The 21,642-nt window shown below is 46.4% G+C and overlaps 1 protein-coding gene across 1 annotated transcript in view; it reads left to right on the top strand.

The window, feature by feature from the left end:
- The window catches only part of LOC119391406 (uncharacterized), a 72,166-nt gene extending 51,044 nt beyond the window's left edge, over positions 1-21,122 (top strand). The window contains exons 2-3 of the mRNA XM_049415278.1: positions 19,203-19,572; positions 20,767-21,122. Of these exons, the coding sequence (XP_049271235.1) occupies positions 19,203-19,572; positions 20,767-20,777 (381 nt within the window). The 3' untranslated portion in view covers positions 20,778-21,122. The remainder of the gene's footprint in view (positions 1-19,202; positions 19,573-20,766) is intronic.
- The last annotated feature ends 520 nt before the right edge of the window (positions 21,123-21,642 follow it).

Raw genomic sequence — 21,642 nt, 5'->3', positions numbered from 1 at the left:
TGCTTTTCAGAGCCCCGATGGGCAGGGAGGAGGGGCAGTTCGGATTTAGTAGGTGAACCGACTAGACTCATTATACTCATTCTTGCTCTAACTCCTTAGGGAGTTTCCGCACAAATCAAGGATCAGCCTTACCCCCCCTCTCGTTTTCAATCAGACGTGCAACTCTGCTCTCTAAGCAGAATGTAAACGTGTCGTAACTCCAGTTTCGCCCAGCTGTAAGCATGCCGCGGGTTGGAAAGCGTGGGCGACGCAAGGCGATCACGCGACCAGGACACGTCTTGTTGCGGTAATCGAGTCTGTCAGTGGTTCTGCCCACGCAGCAGCCTACCTGCATACCAATATGGAGTTTAGGTTAACTGTTACTTCACATCGTTCCTAAAGCTCGGAGTCTTTTTTTCGTTTAATGTTACAGTGGTTTGCTATTGCATCCTTCGCCCATTCGGCGACACTGCGCGTTTCTCAAATTATCCGATAAGCTAGTTTTATAGCCTTTGCCTAGCCAATGTCGCACTACTCAAGGCGCAATAGTGACTCAGCGTAACTCGTTAACAGAGCCTCATTTGAAGTCGTGTTTGCGGGAAGAGATATCAGAACGTGCGTAGTTGCGTTACTTGCAAAAAAAAAAGTGTAAGACAACGAGGTGCTGCATACGGACCTACTTGGATATATAAAGAACGTAGACGACGCAACATCTTTATAAAATCGGACGAAGAATATTTCACTAAACCGCAGCAACGTAAATTATGCCGCAGTAGCAGAGCTTTCGAGCCTGTACTTCAACGCAGTATTGTAGCGTGAAAGAGCAGTACTAAAAAGAACAGTTCGGCTAGTTGATGCGAATTGCTGAGATGAAGCACGCCTGGCGAGCGTGAAAAATACGTCGTACTAAACCTAGAAACAGGCACTTTTACAATCCCGACCAACTCCAGCCGGCGACTGCAGCGCCGCGGCGCGGTCACGGCGTGAACTATTACGAGCGCGCGAAGCTAGGTGCTTTTTCTGACGACCACGCGCGGCCTAGGCACCAAAATGCGCGAACGTCCCTAGCCGTTTTAGTCCCTAAAGTGCCTCACCTGGTCACGTGACGTTTGCGTTGACGTCAATATACACGCCACGGCAGCTTTTTTTTTTTTTTTCGCTTTTCCATCTGAAGCCCGTTTGAAGGCGAGACAAGTCAGGGCGAAAACCGAAAGCACGCGGTAGGTGTTGTCCCGTCTTGTGTGGACGAGAAAGCCTCGGATATCAACATTCCTTTCTCCGTGGAACATACGAACGTCGGAAAAGAGCTCGGTCGCTGTCGGGCCCGTCATCATTCGGTGTTGTTGCGTGTGAGGAGGTGTTTGCCATTTGTTACGCGTCCATCTGCCATGCACACGAGCATGCGGTCATTTCGATGGCAAAGCCGGTATGAACGCGATGTGTGCTTCTTGTTTTGTGAACTCTCATTGCTATGAGATAACCAGCCGGTGTCGTTATGCCCTGTATTGAGGCTTCTTTTCGCAACGTGTAAACGACTGCAAACGGCAAGCGACTGCATCGGCAGCTTCCAGTTGTTTACGGACGAGTACGTACTGGGTGATTCCACGTAAGATCGAACAAACGATGGCTGGTCGACCTCTCAAATTTATTTCAAAATTTTATATATTATTGCCTGATGAGTGGAAAGAAGAGATCCGCAATTTGTTTTGCCGCCAAAAATTTTTTCGAACCACAGGAAATCAATAATGACGAAGAGGTGGAGTGGAGCGCTCATCCGCTCTGCTGTTTTGGCCAACTTTCGTTATGAATTGCACAAAATATATTAAAGTTAGGTAGCTCAAATTTATTTACCTTAATATATGCATGTTTTTGCTTCTGCTCAGGTATTTGTAGTTTTTATGCGTCGTGTAGATGTTTTTATAAAAAACCTCGAAAATGGCCCAAGCGGCAAAATTTTCTTTACTTTGAAGGTATTTATCTCAAAAAAGCCTTGTAGCAGAGCGACAAAAATTCTGCATTACGTTCTTCGCATGCTTATCTACCAAACTGCCAAATCTTGTATTTATATAACTTTTCAGTAAAGAGATATGATCGGGCTAAATTCAAGAAAACACCGAACAATGGAAACTTCTGACGACAATTAAAAAAAAAACCCATTTTTAAAATTTTTTAAACTTTGTCCACTTAATCTCCTCCATATCAGCTTTCACAATCATTAAAAACATGTTGCATAATGTCGTTGCACTAATAGTTATGGCCCCTCCAATGAGACCCTTAGGCAAGGATGGGCAATTCCGACTTCTTGCCCAGCATTGTGTATAAAATGCAGGCAGGATTGAATTTCTTTTTATTAAAAGGTCAGCAGGTACCTAAAAAGGTGTCGCGGGCCCTGAAGACGTTAATTTTGAAATTATTTGGTCACTGCAGCGGCCACGAGCGCGGAGCTACCGAGTAGGCGCGCGCGCACCCGAGATGCTCGTTGTAAGAGACGGCGCAGTGAGAGCTCGTTCTCGCGTCCTCAGACCGATTGAGTTCGAGACAGCAACACCTCCCGGGTGACTTGAACGCACGTGCACTGGAGCTTCGCTATTCTATCCGCCCTCTGTTCGCATCTCAGCTAGGCGCTGATAACACGGCGGAGATGGAAGCAAGATGAAAACTCTATAAGGGAGCTATGAGCGCTCGCTTCACGCACGCTGCTGCCACAGAAACTGCGCTGCGCCAGTTGCGATCAGTGGAAAGCATGAACGTGGCGCTCCAGTGGCAAAGCAAAATATGGATTGTCAAAGGAAAGAAAAGCAAAACTATCGGTAACCGGATGCGCTTGTCTATAGATGTCGGCAGCAGACGGCGTGAACTGGCCGCGCGTTCGGTGCGCTGTTCACACTTCATTCGGCGCGGATAGCTTCTTGTGCTTTGCTCTTACTCTACTCCTCCTGTGCGTCTCATGACGAGAAAGTATAGCTCTGAATGAGTTTATTGTGGAGACTACCTTTCGAAGCACAAGAAGCTTAAAGGAGTACTGACACGAATTTTAAAAAATTTCGGATTGTTGCTCTAAATAAAAATACTGGTGTCGAGAAACGTAAAACGACTATTGTGGTGCCTGGGAATGCATCCTATATATTTTAATTAGCGCCACCTTAAAAAGACACTTTCGGTTTCGATATCGAGGGGGTGGCTTCTCAGTGTCGTTTCATAGCAGTGTGACGTCACGGAGATACAGAAATTTGCGACGTACTAGCGGGAAATCCGTCATCTGCTCGTGGTGCAATAGACAACAATGAGTGAATTGTCGTCTAGTGACCCTGACAGTGATTTCTACGATTTAGGCTGCATGCAGGACGCAGAACTCGCGAACTAGGAGGAACTGTCTTGACTTGTCGGGATAATGTCCTTGCAGTGTGGCTGGCTTGCAATTGCTCAGCGACGAAAACTTCAAAGTCAAATTAAAATATTTTATACGTGTTCTCCGACTCCAGTGTGTGGACAGCGTGGACTCTGCATACCAACGAAGCAAAAATGTCCCTTTTGCGATGTCTCAAAATCGTGTCAGTACTCCCTTAATTATTGCAAAGAAGCCAAAATTTCGCAGAGTTACCGATCTAGACATAATGCTTTGAAGGAACGTCTAACGCCCGAAAGATCAGTGACTGTCAGTGAGACGGACTACTTGTGCTACGCGTGCTTTTGCTACCACTGCAATGAAAGATCTTCACGGAACGCACAGTTTAACGATGACATTCTTATGCCCCCTGAAAAAGAAATCGACGCAATTAACCAGATCACTGCGACTACCGGTGCACGTGCGTTCAAGTCACCCGAGAGGTGTTGCTGTTTCGAACTCAATCGGTCTGAGGACGCGAAAACGAGCTCTCACTGCGCCCTCTCTAACAACGAGCATCTCGGGTGCGCGCGCGCCTGATCGGTAGCCCCGCGCTCGTGGCCGCTGCAGTGACCAAATATTTTCAAAATTAACGTCTTCAGTGCCGGCGACACCTTTTTAGGTACCTGCTGGCCTTTTAATAAAAAGAAATTCAATCCTGCCTGCATTTTATACACAATGCTGGGCAAGAAGTCGGAATTGCCCATCCTTGCCTAAGGGTCTCATTGGAGGGGCCATAACTATTAGTGCAACGACATTATGCAACATGTTTTTAATGACTGTGAAAGCTGATGTGGAGGAGAAGAAGTGGACAAAGTTTAAGAAATTTACAAAATGGGTTTTTTTTAATTGTCGTCAGAAGTTTCCATTGTTCGGTGTTTTCTTGAACTTAGCCCGATCATATCTCTTTACTGAAAAGGTATATAAATACAAGATTTGGCACTTTGGTAGATAAGCATGCGAAGAACGTAATGCAGAATTTTTGTCGCTCTGCTACAAGGCTTTTTTGAGATAAATACCTTCAAAGTAAAGAAAATTTTGTCGATTGGGCCATTTTTGAGGTTTTTTATAAAAACATCTACACGACGCATAAAAACTAAAAATACCTGAGCAGAAGCAAAAACATGCATATATTTAGGTAAACAAATTTGAGCTACCTAACTTTAATATATTTTGTGCAATTCATAACGAAAGTTGGCCAAAACAGCAGAGCGGATGAGCGCTCCACTCCACCTCTTCGTCATTATTGATTTCCTGTGGTTCGAAAAAATTTTTGGCGGCAAAACAAATTGCGGATCTCTTCTTTCCACTCATCAGGCAATAATATATAAAATTTTGAAATAAATTTGAGAGGTCGACCAGCCATCCTTTGTTCGATCTTACGTGGAATCACCCTACTGTACATACATGCCAATTATGTAAGTAAATTATGTTAGAGTGTTCTGCGGCAAACACGATCCGCAATCGTTTCCTCGCCGTTCAGCAGGCTGTAGTGTGGCAACAGGCTGTAGCCGCAGATGGGTTATTGCGTCGCTGCTTCCATTCATTTGTGCTTGGTCGGTTAATTTCGCCTGGAAAGCCAGTGCGAATGCATTGTGCGCTGTTTTGTTGAACTCCCGTCATTAAAAGCAAACTGGTCTGTGCCTTGATCACCGTGTAGATTCTTGTTTTCATCGTTTTCTCTTTTCCATTTAACAGCAAGAACGCGCGCAATGTTCAAATTGCCAAGACAGAACGAGACATCGTCAATACTTCCTTTTGGGCAGGTTGGTTCATTGTTGACGAGTAACCGCGCGAACACACCCACTAGGGCAGTGGTTCTGAACTGGATGTCCACGGACCCCAACGGGTCCGCGACACTCACAAAAAAAAAACTTTTTGGAGGCTGACTAATCCCTGCGACAGCGGCCCCTTTTCATTTGTGGTATGCTGCGCCGTAAAAAAAAAAGCTAACCTATAATTCCACTTCTCTATCAGATGGCTTCAAAGCTTCTGTTGCAGTTGTCTTCGGCATATGTGCGTGAGCACACTTTCTCTAGCTTTCAATATTTGAAGAACAAACATTGTTAAAAAAGAGGTTGAAGGTTGCTGCAGACAGCACAGCTTGTTAACAAGCTGTTGACATCGAATCGGCGTGGCACATTACTGTGACCATGCTTTGCCAGGGAGAAAGAAAAGCCACCTGTTTCAGCTGCATGTTGTGTTAATTTATTACTCTGACCCTTTGTCTCTCACTGCAAGAGGTGTTCAGATCATCCATGGCTGAGAACCACTGCACTAGAGAAGACACGGACACACTAGCGGTGACCTACAACTGGATTAAAGGGGCCCTGGAACGCCTTTTAATCTGCAAACTGCAGCGCTGTAGTGCGTGTAATGCTGAATACTGAGGTGAATGCAAAAAGAATGATCGAAATCAGTGCATTCCATAGTTCGAGAAGAAGCAATGAAAACTACACGCTTAATTTGTGTCTCAGGGCCCCTTTGATGGCAGAATGACACACTGTATATATGCCAGAGTGAAGCATGGGAAAAAAAAGAGGGATGCAAAACAAGGTTTAACACACAAAACATTATATTTATTTTCCTTGAGATCCAAGAACAGCCGCATCCAGAAGATGAAACTCAGCATTAAAAGGGCAAGAGATGGTGCTAGTGCACTTATCAAATGTCTTAATATGATAGGCTTCTAAACTGATACGTGCAGTGCTGCCTTCACTCCTATCGCAAACCGTCGTCCCTTTAAACCGGGCCACACATTTTGCTGACATGAGCAACTAAATGTGCGTACTTGAAATCTACCTTTTGCAAGTTTTATGCGTGTTTCCCCAAATGGTGATTGACAAAGCGCCCAGTTCCGCCAACGTAGAACATCCCACATGACTTGGGAATGCAATATGCCACTCCTGTGGAACACTTGACCAACAGCGTTTTGTGGTTCTTCCAGTATCCACATTTACTGGTGTTGCAAATGCATGGCCACAGCTTTCCCACCTTATTGGGAGTAGACAAACAAATTGTGACACCGTGCCTACTTCCCATCTTCTTAAGATAGTGGGAAACTATATGAACGTATTGTACAACCTCTGGCCTAAGGGTCTTCCGGTGATCCTTCGCAGTTACGCATCCTGTTCCGCGTTTCAATTTTAGCGGAGGGTTTCAGGAAGAGCAGTCAAGACTGAGTTGGGGAACCCTGCAGCCGAAAGACTGCATATGTGGTTCTCAAATTGGGCGCCATTTGATGTGAGCACGATTTTTTTAGAGCAGATTCCAGGCACATCAAAGCTGTAGCTCTCTTATTTGTCTTAAAATGTGCTGGATCAAAGGGAAGCAATCCCTACTTAGCCCTCGGGTAGTAGCCCCAGCAAGCATGTTCTTTGCAGAATATCTTAAGGTCTAAAAACCGCAAAACCGAACGCTCTCGAAGTTCATGGGTAAAATGCAACCCAAGTAGTTGTGAGCTAAAAACAGATGAAACTTCACCTACTGTACAGGGGCAGGTGAAGTTGGTAGTTGCTGCACGAGTACAGAGCACCAACTCATCTGAGAGAGTTGCTATGCAGTTGCCACCCACTACGTAATTGCATGTACAGTTTCCATGTAGCACCACTCTGTATGACAGGTGTTGTAAAGAAACAATTGTGTTGAATGAGCGATAGATAAATAAGATTTGTTTGATTTTTTTATCTAAATGCAGTGTGCCTGAAATTTTAAACCATGTGTTAGTATAGTGATTCTAACAGAATGTTGTCCATTGTCACAGGGATCTTTTGGAGGCAGATAAAGTTATACAAACATAATAGCAGCCCTATATGCTCTCTTGCTTCATGAAAAACTTTGGTAAATAATATGCTTTCTGTGTATACTTGTATGTACTTCCAGGAGCTGCTGCACTGTGTGCCATTTATTCAAGCCTGTGTTCAGTACTAGCATTGAGAAGTGAATGTTTGCGCACACTTGGACACCATTGTGTGTTTCAATGGTTACATGTCTATGCATAGAGTCAGTGTTCCAACAACTAATATATCAATAAATGGACAAGTTCAGTTGCCCGCAAAGTAAGTGCATTGCAGACCATTTTGCCACATGCCTTGTGGAAAGTTATCAAGTCTCACAGAGCGAATTATTACCACACCAGAACGTAGCATTCATTGAAATTTGGCACCTCACCCACTACATACAAATTTACCCTGTCACTTGAGCACGAGTCATGCAGTTGCAATATAAAAGTGCATCAACAATACGCCCGCATACAGCACCAGGCAGTGCCACAATACAAAACTGTCGCGGCTTAGCTTATTTAATGGTTAGGGAAAAAGGGGAGTCCAGTGAAATATGACAATTAAGCCACCTAGGAAATGATTCTCTCACCGTCTGAAAGCAAATTCAATGCAGTAAAGCTGGAATACTGAAGTACACATCTCAGAATATGGCTACTTGGTAAAGAAGATGCAGTCAGTCTGAATAATGGCAGTTGCAAACAAACATATTTGATACAGGAAGTGACATTAGACGAAATATGGTGTGCTATGGCATTCCCAAAAGCTTTTCCTGTGTATTATATTACATGGTCACCTGACATGCACTTTCCTGTGCGTCTGCGAGAGGAGTGCTTAAAAAGCAGCTAATCTCTCATCCAATAGCCCTGAAAGACCCAGGAGAAAAATGTGCAAATGTGACCATTGGCATTGTATCCCATTATCAAGTAAGAAATGCAAAAATGTCGGACTGGCCAATCCTAATGCGGGTCATTCTGTCTTCAGCAACAGTTCACAAACATTGCATTTGGGAGCACGACCTGTTAGTGCTTCAGAATCTAGCACAGGACACAACACAAAGGCAGACTAAAATAACACGATTGCCACAGTCTTGCTCAGTGTTTGTATTGCATACAGCACGAGATGCTGCAATGGCACCTCCTTATTCAGACCTCCACAGTGGTTAAACCAACATGCTCCACAGTGGTTAAACCAACAGAATGCCCAGACACACAAAAATTGATAGATATGGTTAGTCTGGGTGTATGTGTAACGAAGTAGAACATCGATGCTAAATATTGTAAATATTGCACTTAGATGAGTTATAACCACTACGGAAGGCTCCAGCACACGGTAAAAGAGAACACCAGCACATTTCAATAAAATTATCTATTTGTAAATAACTTGCGTTGAAGCACCGTAAACGAAGTACTAGTACTGCGCCGCAATAATTTAGGGCTTTTAGGCACGCATTAATGTTGCTGGTCAAAGTTGCAGTATTCCAGAGCAAGAAGATATAGGTGCCAAGGCCGCGCAACTGCCTCGGTCCTTTTACTAATGCAACCTTTGAGAAAAAAAAACTGCAATGGTTAACTGCGACAACGGAAGAAGCCTTAGCTGAGATTTCACACCCGACAAGATGTACTGTCAGAGTATGCAAACAAGATGTGCTGAAGAAGTACGGTGCGCACATGCAACCATGAGCGCAGGATATCCTCACGTTTTGCTATTTCATGAACGACGCAAGCTTCCACTCCTAGTGCAAAGCTCACCGGCGTACACACACAACACTGCTGTACCCGAGCGCTCCTCACGCCGCCCGCGATTCAAAAGTGCTCGTGACACCTGTCCCTGCTGCACGGTCCAAAGTAATCCGTAACAAATACCGCCACTCAAATTGCAACCATACTGCAATCAGTCCTGATCGCACTTAAAAGCGACCACACAGCAGCAAGTACCCGTCGTCAGTGCGCATTCAACACTACCACTTGCACGAAACAGCCAACACTCACGTATCATTACATTCGCAGGAGGCGCCAATATTACAAAAATACAAACTGGCGCACAACACACACAGCGCAACCATGGCGTTTGCAATCGCTCCCCGCTCCAGCCACTGCTAGGGACTAAAATGGCTAGGGACGTTCGCGCATTTTAGTGCCTAGGCCACGCGTGGTCGTCAAAAAAGCCCCTAGCTCTGCGCTGCTCATAATAGTTCGTGCCGTGACGCGCCGCGGCGTTGCAGTCGCCGGCTGGAGATGGTCGGGATTGTAAAAGCGCTAGAAACAGAGAGGACAGCGCGTAAAACACCAACTGTGATTCGCGCCGACGAGCCCAGATTTCCTGAAAATTAAAGATCCAGTTGAAGTTTACGCTGTGCCTATATGTCTTTGTTGCGCGAAACAGATATGTGCCAAGTATAAAATTCGCACCAACTATAGGTGAATATTAAAGTCCTACGTTGTGCTACAATAGACCATGCAGTTACACCACTTCTACTTGTTGAGTATACAGCTTAACCAAGTAAACATTCAGTTCAAGTTTAGCGCGCTGTCTTTCGTATTTCTCGAGTTCGTGGGACGTCTTTTTTAGCCCTAAACAGACATGTTTCAAGCCTACTATTTCCAGGATAGAAGCAAGTAAATATTCCTGAGATTTCATTCTTTACTGCGTTCCAAAGCTTGCGCAAGCGCGCAACCATTAACCCTAAAATTTGACACCATCAAGGAGGTTGCTATACGATTCTGTTGTTCCAGGCAAATTAACGTGATTACGACCACGTAGTGTTCAGAAGTATGTGTTATGCCCGTGGATGCCAAGATATGCCTGTTATGTTTTGATTGCTGCTGCCGCATACGTTTATTTTATCACTCACCGATAAATTGCTCATTCTGACGCAACAGCGCTGCGTTACCGATGTCGTGGACATAAAGATCTTCATTACACAGAGAGCTGTTTTTACTGCACGTCATACATTTGTAAGACACACTCTTTATGTTAAAGGGACCGACAACTGCCCAGAACATGAAATGAGGTGACTCCAGTGATGGAAAGATTGTCCGTCGCATTGACTCAAACCAACCCTGCTTTTTTGTTTCGTGAGAGATGGATTTATATCTTTATTTCCTTATTTGAAAGTTGCGAAAAATGACGTGTGCCGCCTCTGGCGGCAAAAATATGGACAATCCGATGAATCCGGCCACGTGACGGTTGATTGCTGTACGCGCTTGACGATTTGTTTGTTAGCATTGAAATATTGTTCGTTTCTTTCTATTAAAAAGTATTACTCCATAAAAAAGTACATATAGGCCTGCGTTAGTCGCATGCATTAAAATGGCGCTGCCTTCGCGTGACGTAATGATCCCATGCTCGTCAGCGTGTGTTGAGCAACTTTTCAGCGTGCTCATGCAGCCTTGCACGCAGTTTCCAGGTCGTTAAGATATTGGAGCGACATAGTCTTGCTACCTACACTCTGTCTCAGAAATGACGCGAGCTGCGCTACTCGGCGCGGCCGCGCATATGCGTAGTGACGTTTTCGATGACTTGGCTTGGCTCGTGCATCGAGAGAGTAACGACGCCGGCACAAGCCACCCGTGACACAGGCGCAGGCAACCTTGGACGCATGCGCACACAACGCGGTACAAGTACAGGGAAGGTGTAAATGCCACACCATCTCATCGTAAGAGCTTGTTATTTTCAAAAATAGCTGAAAAGCTGTAAATAAACGCGGTTATGCATATAGTTACGGGAACTCCTGCGAAAGCAGAACAAGGATAGCTTTCACAAATCGCGAGGAGAGCTGGCGGCATCGCTATCAATTCTCAGCGTTGCTGAAGGAAAGGTACGTCCGTCTTTAGAGCCTTTCAGATCGAAAAATACTGCTTATTAAATAACAACGTACTTTGGGATTAACTACTGTAGCTACCAACACAGCGAAGGGTGAGCTTTCTGTCGTGCCGTAAAAAAATGGGTCGAGAAAAATCAGAGGTCGGTCCCACAACCAATTTTCATGGTACCTATTTTCTTCAGCGCAGCGGAAAGCTATATATACGGAACGAACGTGGAAAACGCCGTGAAACATTTGTAATCAGAATTTTTCCATCTGAGGCGAATATGAAGTCATTATACACACGAGGCAACATATGCTGCAAACAGTGAGCGCGAGAGCGGTTCGTGTTCGAGCCCGGTGAGTTACTGCGCATGCGTGCACCTCGCGGACATGCGCCGCGGCTCGACATGGTCCACTGGCGGCCGCGAAGGCAGTCCCACTTCTCACCATGCAGCTCCTTTTACCTCGTAAAAGTGAGTGGGGCTGGATAATAATATACATACTCTAACTTTCAGGACTAATTATGGCACTCATGAGAGTATCAGACTACGTACAGCAAAGTGATCGACTTCATAATCCAGGATCAAGGCTGTTCCGCTAGGCTGCGTGACATACCGGTTCTTGTTACTTTTACACACGCTTAAAAATATAAATTCTACTCGCAACGCAAAAAGGATGCTGGAATCGGTCACTATTTTACGGTCTTTTCATTTATACCAGGATCTAATCCCACGTTCTGGCTAGTGGTCGGTCGCTTTAAAGAAGAAGTGTGATACAAAAAATTTACACCTTTAAGCGTTCTTTTGTAATGAGCAGCTAACCATTCACTTATCACGCCTGGAAAACTCGTTTGCTCGAGCGCGCGATGGTTAATTGTATGTAGATGATTTTATAGCACCCCGTCGCACCTTCGTTATCATAGAGCGCCGAGAGAGGGGAGAAGGCGGGTCCCAGCGGGGTTTTCATGTAAACATAGCTGGTATACGTGGGCACACAAAACCGCGTGTACATGAGCCCCGCGTTCGCAACACTTGTCAACGAAGTCTTCCTGGGTGCCGCCGTAATTCGATTTGGGATGTTGCAAACGTGCGTAATCCCCCCCCCCCCCCCCCACTTCCCCTCCTCCCAAATGCACTGCCCAGGCGTGAGCGTCAGCCTTTATACTCACTTGCAAGTCCAAAAAGTGTACGTGCTCCCTGTTTCCGTTCCAAATGTCTGCTATAGGAGAGAGCGCTCACAAGGAGCATGGTAGCCAACACAAACATCGGGATGCAAGTGATTATTGGTTGTTTACATTAAAAACAAGTTGGTGTCGATGTCGTGAGCTGGTGTATTCGCGTACAGTTGCGCAACACGCACTTCAATGTTGATTTCCAATATGTTCTAGGCTGTATTCGACGTTGATAATTTTTAGATGATGCGTGTGTTCTCACACAAGTCTATCCTTCAAGTTGTCTCGCCTTCAAAATTTTTGTGTCAGTGCTCCTTGCCAGTGCTAATGCCAAGGAAAGTTTGTAGGACTGAAATCAATATACGCAACAACGTCAGGGGTTTCGCGTGGAGCACTTTTATATGCTCCACGTGCGCGAAATCTCCCTATATTTGGACAAATGCCCATGCACACGATGCAGGCGTGTGAATGTGAAACTAACGCAAAACGAGTGAATCACAGAAATGAATTGAATGCGTTGCTCCTTGTTACTACTAAAGCCAATAAAAAATATGAAGTATCGTGCACATCATCTGACAATATTCAACAACGCTGATGCTCATCGTTTCGACATCCTTATGCAGGCCCCATATCTGACTGAGGAAAGACTACCAAGGAGTTCGAGTTCTTCCCTTGTCATCAACCGGACTCCCAGATCATGGCCGGTGCGCAATCTGCGCCATGCACAGCGTATGGCGGCTGCGAAGCCGGCGACGCAATAGCCTTCCCTCGTCATCTACACATGCCGTGCACCAAAGTCGGAGACTCGGACTGCCAGCTGCTACTATACCTAAGAAGTACGAAGGAACTGTTGCTTGGCGCTTCTTTGGAGCTGGTTGAAGACCAGCGACGACCCGGCGGCCTTCGTCTGGCTGTGGTTCAGGCTCCCGCGTCCCCATGCCCTTTGCCTTGTTCATTGGACAAACGACGCAAGGAGGTGGCGCTGCATTACGCCGAGCACCTTCTGTCCGAGCACAGGTGTATAACAGCAGTAGAGATAAACGGCAGCACGGAGCAACCACAGTCCCTTCTTGCCGCTCTGGGACGAAATCTAGCCGTGAAGAGCGTGACGGTGCGCTTAGCAGTGGACCAAATAGACGAGGCTAATGTTCGCGTTCTCGAGGTGGTGAACGGACTTTCGCATCTGGAAGAACTCAAGTTCGCGCCCGTCAGCTGCAATGCGCAATCGCGTTGCGAAGACGCCACCTACCTGGCCGGACAACTGATGGAGCGAAGGACGGAGCACCTCCACAGCCTCGACGTGTCCGTGCTCAGACTGAGCTCGGAGAGTGTTCGTCGACTTGTCTGGGCGCTCATTTGGAACCGCACCATCACCGATCTTGCAGTGCCAGAGTGCGTATTTGGCGCCTACTTTCACGGCAACGGTGAACTGTTTGCCAGATATCTCAGAAAGAAGGACGCGACGCTAAGGAAACTGACGCTGAAGTCTCTGGGCGTCTTCAAAGACCCGGAATATGCTTTGGCGGCTCTTGCCGATGCGTTTTGTGCTATGACGACACTGGAGGAACTGAATATGGACATCTGGTTGGATGAGGACGGCTTGTGAGTATTTCAAGTGGCTTAACGTCTCTCGGGTAAAAGTGTTCTTGAGACACAGACATGTCGATATATATATATATATATATATATATACATATATAATATATATATATATATATATATATATATATATATATATATATATATATATATATATATATATATATATATATATATATATATAATATATAATACGTTTGCTTACTTTGTCACCGATGAAATTATTCTTCGCACTTCTTCGTAACTCGGCACGTTGAAGCGAGGTATCCGTGGCGCGTCGGAGGCTTGCACTCGTGTGCATGGGCATTGCCGCTTGACGGGAGAATAAACGCGGGACAGCCAGCTCGATGTGTTCGCGGTCGGACGCTGGCGCGAGTTGAACTTGTCTCTGACCAGAACGGTTCCGTGGAGAAAATAGTCCTACACGTCTACACAAACCAACCCGCCGTTGCAAATCCTCGCTGCACTGATAATTTCGTTGTCCGTCGACAAATGCTCACACGGCGACCCACACAAGGCACTGGAGCTTCACACCGGCGTGCTAAACAGATGCCCGTACACACACGCACATTCACACACGCACGCACGCCACGACCAAAAATGGTTTTTAAAACTGCCATCGGGAGTTTCTAACCACGTGACACGCACGTCACGACCAAAAATACTTTTTAAATCTCCCATAGGGTGTTTCTAACCACGCGATCTAAAACTCCGTGGGGAGTTTAACAAGGTCATGTCGTTCATAAACTCCCTCATTAAGCAAGGGGCGTTTTACGACGACATGTGCCGACTTCACTCCGCTACCACGGAGTAAATGATTGGGGCATGGGGGTTTTAGGGGCTCATATGCTGGAAAAGCTCCCATCTCGGCTAATACCTGTTTACAGTGTAGAGCATCGGACGCGTCATTCGAAGGTCGCAGGTTCGGTGTCAGCTGGCGGCAACTTATCTTTTCGTCCCATTTAAGTTCTTCCCCTTTATATCCCAATTATTACAAATAACATCCCATATACTTTCCTTGGCATTACTGTCTGTTAGTTCTCGTTAATGTTTATTCTGGAGTCATTCATCCAGAATTCATCCATAGACAGAACCAAATCTAAGGCTGGGAATATAATGCAAATTCGTTTTCGGTTATGTTCATTTTGAGCAAGGAAAAATTGTACTTTCGACGTGGCTTCCCTTACCAAAAAACTTACAGCCTATCTGTAGAAATTCTACAGACCACGAGTCACCCCTTGTCACCTCCCAGTAGGCAATTGAAATACCCATTCTGCAGAAAGTCTGCAGAGCGTTTGCAGCCGCCAGGATGCAGCATGCCGTCAGAACGTCTACAGAACGTCTGCAGAATTTCTGCAACATTTCTGCAGAATGTGTGCGGAGCTTTGTTGCGGATGAAAAAGATAAATAAGAGTTACCCTTTGCGTTAGCACCACGACTCGAGTAACATGCAGCATCCAGAGTTAGAATACCGTACATGCACCCACCAACACACGACCACAGCGTACACGCAACAACAGCAAGGTAAATACCGCACACTCGCGCTTCGCAACCTAACATCGACCACCCGGTATAGCCATGGTATCTTGACCTGCCATTCAGTGCGGGTGGAAAAATTCTTACGCTTCAAAACTTGAAATTTAAACCTTCACAGAATGCATGTAAATTTATGCTGGATGTTAGGTAGCCATAAAATACACATATCTGCTAATCTACGCCCGCCAAATGTGCAACGCTATTTTAATTAGCGAATTCCAATTGCCAGCTGGCAGGCTGTCGCATGGTGCTCCAGAAAAGCTGCAGCCTTTCTGCAGAACTTCGACGGACCATGAACAACTCAGGTGCAAAGCACGTGAAGGCAAGTGACAGACTTTCTGTCCCCCCCCCCCCTATCAGTGTGTGACTGAAAGGTGAAATCCATTTAATCATTATTATGAAATGTGTCATGGTCCAGAATATGTAGATATACATACATATATATTCTATACATCCACACGCACGCACTCTGGGCGCACATTATCAGAAAGGTCTGCTTGCCGTGTGCTCGGGGTCTGCAGAAAATCTGCAGACCAGGTCTGCAGAAAGGTAAAGTCTACAGGGAGGTGACTGGGTGGTGAATCATAAGTGACAGACAGGTGAAACAAATGTTTGTAAGGGTTGCGGGAAGCGGAGCAAAGGGACCATATACAACAGTACACTCAAAATTGAGGTGAATGAAGACAAACTTAATATGCAGGTGGTTAAATTCATCCAAAGCTCAGTGTATCTACAACTAGCAAAAGCACAACTAGCAAAAACAACTCGTGTACGCAAATTTGTGCATAGCGTCTCAAAGGGCTAAGCTTCAAAGTTTTTTTCGTGCACCGCTTTCCTCAGCTCATGCCGTGTTAAAACCTAACACTATTAAATGAAATTTGTATAGGTATTGCGATGAGAGTCCAATTTCTACGTGTTTTCTCCAGTGCAGGGAGGATCGAACCATTCGCCAGAGTGGTCACACAGAACACCACCTTACGCTCCCTCGGGCTACCCTCAGCCGTATGTCGGAGGTGCCGAAGTCCGACGTCCCGTATCTCAATCGCCGACCTTGGAGTGGAAGAAATTGAACCGTGGCTCACAGCTCTGCGGAAGACGTCATCGCTTCAATATCTAAAGATGGACTTCGGAACCTTTGGCCAAGAGGCGTTCGAAGCCTTCCTCATGGAAGTCGCTAAGAGTGACAACCTGCGGTCCGTAGTTCTCACTCACCCACCCACAAGTGCCTATGCCCTGGACATATGCAGAGCAATCAGAGTGCACGGAATTGGCAGTCGCGTTAGGATTACTGACTACCATGCGCAATGGTGGGGCATGTGCAGTTTCAGGCAGTGCGTCGACGTTGCCAGAGTGACTGTTGACGCAAGCCACTTCGTTTACGGCACGGTCCCCATCAGCGTCTCAAGCACTATAAAGTCAGTCTTCAGCCTTTTCAAACACGTGACGTCACTCAGAGTAAACTGCGGCCTTTTCCAAGAAGGGCATATCACCGCTTTGTGCGCGTACCTGTCAGCACCCTCAGCGCTCGCGGACGTCGAGCTCGCGTTGTGTACACGCACGCTGAATATGACAGCGGAGGAGTCAAGCAGCGTTCCTAGCAGACTGTGGTCGGCCTTAGCGTCCAACACCAACCTTTGCAGCGTGATTATCAAAGGACTGCAACTCGGCAACGACGATCTGGACGCGTTCGCAGACGCCGCTCGCAAGAGCAGGCGCCTCACCGAGTTTCGCTACATGTCACAGTCTCTCACTGCCTTGGACCGCATCAACGGAGGAAGCCTCAACGTACAGGAGCCCCCGTTTAGCCTGGACAGCCATGCTTCCGCTGCATTGGTGCAAATACAGGTACTGATGCATTGCTTTTCTTAGCGCGAATAATTCGGTCTATTTAGCTCCTTCCACTCGGTACTCGCGTGGTCATTACACTAACTATAGGTGTATGCACATCCGAATTATCGTTATATGGCATGAGTGAATGTAAAATGTGACAAGTCAGCTGGAACTTGAATACCGCGGCATATTTATAATGAGAAAAAAAATCGGCATATCCCACGCACTGCGAGAATCGATAAAATCAGACGCGGACAGCGAGGAAATGCCACACTGCAGTGTTCGGATGTGAGAGACATTCATGTCATGAAATGTCGTTGACGATCGCATGTTTGTCATGCGTGCAGGCATCTACCATCTGGCAGGGGCGTAGGCGGAAATTTTTTCGGGGGGGGGGGGGGGCACCTCCTTGATTTGTAGTGGGGGCCGGGCAGGCAGATGTGGTCAAGTGTCATTTTGGGCTCAGTATGCAATAGCAAAAAAAAATTTCGGATGGGGGGCACAATCCCGGTGTGCCCCTCCCCCCCCCCCCCTGGCTACGCCACTGCCATCTGGCATGTGCCATGCCAAAGAAACGTATATTCTGGTATATGCAATGCTTGTCATGTCGTCTATGTTCGTCATAGATTCATGTCCCGCCACACCAATTTTCGTTTTTATCAAGTTAGTGAAGGGCTACCAGAGCACCGAGACCCTGTCATGTAAATCATGATGTGCATGATACGCATGTCGTTATTTTCATCTCACGACCTGTTATTCTTTCATCTCACGACCGAATGTCAGCCAAACACTCATGTCTTGCCATACCAATTTTTGTTATATATCCAGCTAACGAAACGGCCGCGAGCGCACCTGGACTATGGCATATAGATCACGCTGTGCATGACATGCATATCATGATTTGCATGTCGCGACCTGTCGTTTATGTTCGTCAGGTTCTGTGGTCATACCATGCCAATTATGTAAGGCCAGAAACTTTTAGGAGCGTCAGCGTACAAACCGCGTTGTATCGGCCCTAAAGTGAGTGGAATATTCAGCTGCAAAAATTCACGCTCTCGTTCAATGCAACCGCAGTACAGCGGAATACCAGGAAAAACCCGCAGCTCTAAAAAACATTGTAACTGCTTGAAGTCTATGACAGCAGTGGCTTTCTGTGGGTGTGGCCTGGCGCTGTATCCAGGAGGTGTGGCCTTGCCAGGCACACCTTAATTGTGCCTCACTGTATGTAGCTTTCTCGAAAAGGAGATTTCTTCGAGGTAGACGGCAGACCAGGTCTCTCCTGACGATGGCAATGCTCTTGAAATGTTCGACCAGAGATCGCGACTTCTTGCTGAATATTTTACTTATAGATTGCTGTAGGTCGTTCAACTGCCCATGCAGGAGAGGCATGCACCCAATGCACGGCCAACAGGCGTTGCCGCATCATTCGCTCATAAGAATAAGATTACCACAATAGCCTGATGAGGTGTATACATAAAGCGGAAACTCGCGCCCAGGTATGAACAGGAAGCCGCGCCCTCTAACACGCTCACTGTGCAAGTCAAGACTACGCCGCCACCTTTTGCGGGTGGGAAAGTAGTGACGTGTTATTTTTCATATTTCGCCTGCTTTCTTTATGAGCCGGAAAAAATGAGCACGTAATTAGTACGTTGCTGAAAATAGCGCAGTTAGATGTCATTTGAGCATGCCTACGTATGCCTCATTGGCATTTTAAGGATTAGGCGAGTACTTGTCGAGTTGAGAAACGTAATTAGGACTAATTACCTAAACCTCGTTAACGAAAAAATTAATAGTGGCTAGCACAGTATACTGGGAACAATATGCACTAGGTGTGCTTCGCGTCACGCTGTTCCTCCTTTTTTAAATCGTGCTGTGTGATCGCTGGGACGCCCCTGTATACAACACGGTAAAATAGCAACACCGGATGGCTCTCCCCTTCGAATCGCCTTAGGTGACTGCATGAGGGGCACTACGAGATGTTTTAGCTTCCGTTAGGTCTATTTCAGCATTCCCAATACGCACTAGCTCTTTGATGTTGCATAACTATAAGGGCGCCAGTTTACCAACATGTTCATGGTTTTCAAGTCAAACTAAGCTCCATTTCTGTGCTTACAGAACTCGACTCGCCGCAACGCCAGCCGTGTGTCGGCAGCTGCCCGTTTTGTGTTGGGCGAGCGAGACACCGGAGAGGCTGCTCTGGGCATCGAGCATTTCTACGACCACCCCCACCTGCTGGAGCTGGTGAGGGACGGCGCTCTTGTGGACACCGACGAAGCCAAAGCGATGATTTGGAACGCACGCAAGAAGCTGCAAAAGTACAGTCTGGACAAGTTCATGAGATATGCCGGCGTCGTGTTCCAGTCGGTAGAGTGCCATCCGCAGCATGACGGCAGGCCGCAGCTCTCTGACATCGGCGAGGACTGCTGGTCGTTGATCTGCAGCTACTTGAGTCTCGCGGACATTGCAGAGACTGCAGGAACCCCGGGTAGGTTGCAAGGTGCTAACTTTAGGTGTGCTTTTGTCTGTAATGTCGCGACATCTTGCAAATTAATCAGCGCAAAAGACGAATACGCGAGATGCGCGCAGGTATACAAAACGAGGGCTCACTGCTCCTGCGTCTGCGTATTTTCAGCACTGGTCCCGCGTGTGCGTTGCAATGGCCTTTGGTGCTGATTAACTTTGCAACGTGCCAACTTTGCTTTCTGTTTGCAATAGTTGAAGTGGACAGAGCAGGCAGAAGAGATTCACACACAGCAGCGCTTTGCTGTGCGTGAATCTCTTCGGTGTGCACCCGTCGAATTCGTCATGCTGCGTAAACAAAACCGCAGAGACAGAAGCATGCCAGTGTCGATCGGTTTTGTGATAGTTTCTGGCCTCAAACACCCTTGCTACATCCATGAGGGCCAAATTCAAAAGAAAAGAAATAAAATTCGTGTACTTTGACCTAAGAACCTCTGGTGGTCAAAAGCAATACCGAGTCCCACACTATGGCGTGCCTCATAATCATATTAGCGGCATGAGGACCGACTGATGCTCATGACTGTTGCAAGCATATCCGCTCGAGCACTTGCTTTCGGCTTTCCGAACATTTAGAAAAATGTTCTGAAAATAGAAATGGATAGTTGTCATTCAAGAGTTATATTGGATACGTGTGACATCGCAGCATAACTTGACTTAAAATTATGGCCGATTCACAGTCGCATGACAAAGCGTATGAAGGAGCACGTGGCGACGCTCATGACAACACGCATGAAGAACACAGAACACGCAAGGACAAGCGAATTATGCTTGGAAGAGAGACATGAGCATGACCCGGTCCTCATGCCGCTACTATGACTATGAGGCACGCCATAGTGTGGGACTCGGGGTTAATTTTGACCACGAGAGGTTCTTAAGCTGACACCTTAGTCAAAGTACACGGATTTTCTTGCATTTGGCACTCATCGATGTAGCAAGGGTGTTTGAGGTCAGTATGTTCTTTCTGCGCGTTTATTAGTGTTGCGCGGCGAAATCATCAAAATAGATGCGCTCTTGCGGAATCAGCTCAAGCGATATTTCGCTAACTCTTCCGTATGCCGGTTTAGAAAGCGAATGGAACAGAGGGTGGAGGGACAGAGTAGAGGCATATCATCCAATTAAGATGGCGTTTCTTTTTTTGGTATTTTTTTTTCTCTTTCAGAGTTGACATGACCCTCCCAGCCAATGAAAACGAAGACAACGGAACCTGAGGACAAGTCGATGGCGACGTACCTACCTAGTCACTAGTCTGTCATATGCTGGCTCATGCTCTTACTGGAGAACCGGAGTGGAACTTTGAACCTTTGACAGGAATCTTTACGAGAAACGTTCTTTTTTTTCACCAACTCTGTTTTCTTATCTTTACCAGGACCCTACTCTTAGATATGTAAAAAAAAAACTTGCCCCTCTCGACATGAACCACTGTGTACAAAACCATAGTAACTTGCTGCAGTAATCATCGTACCCGTTTTTCCAACATGGCGAAGCTCCAAAGTTTTGGTATTTGCATATCTTGTGCACAGATTGACGTACCGAAAATAGGCTCAATACGCCAGAAAGGTTGTTCGCCATCGAAAAAAGAAAAAAGCACAGTGCTCATTTTTTTTGTCCCATTCTGAAGCAAGATGGCTTGTGTTGCATTAAAGTGATATAGAAACGAAAACAGTAGTGCGATTTGTTAACGCGAAAGTGTGTTTTGTGCTGTGGTACATCAAGGATGGAGCGCCGTCATTTCTGTGACAGTAATGACACGGGAGCCCGATGCCTTTACCACCACGCCGGCTACACGACCGTTAGGGATTGCGGCTTGATCTAGGACCCATACACCGAAGCACACTTTTCTACAATGACGACCAGCTGGTACTCTGGAGTACGATTGCTCGACTCCACTGTGAATCGTTTTTAAGCAAAACCAAGTGCCAAACGCTCAGCGAATCTGCCTTTTCTCATTGTCGTCGAGCAGCACTTTGAGCAATAGCTTTCAAAACAGCAGTGGAGTACTACTCCTGCAACATAATAAGCGGGTGATTGCTTACTT

This window comes from Rhipicephalus sanguineus, chromosome 4 (assembly GCF_013339695.2).
Source record: "Rhipicephalus sanguineus isolate Rsan-2018 chromosome 4, BIME_Rsan_1.4, whole genome shotgun sequence".
Classification (NCBI taxonomy): Eukaryota; Metazoa; Arthropoda; class Arachnida; order Ixodida; family Ixodidae; genus Rhipicephalus; species Rhipicephalus sanguineus.
This window is presented reverse-complemented; position numbering and strand designations above follow the sequence as displayed.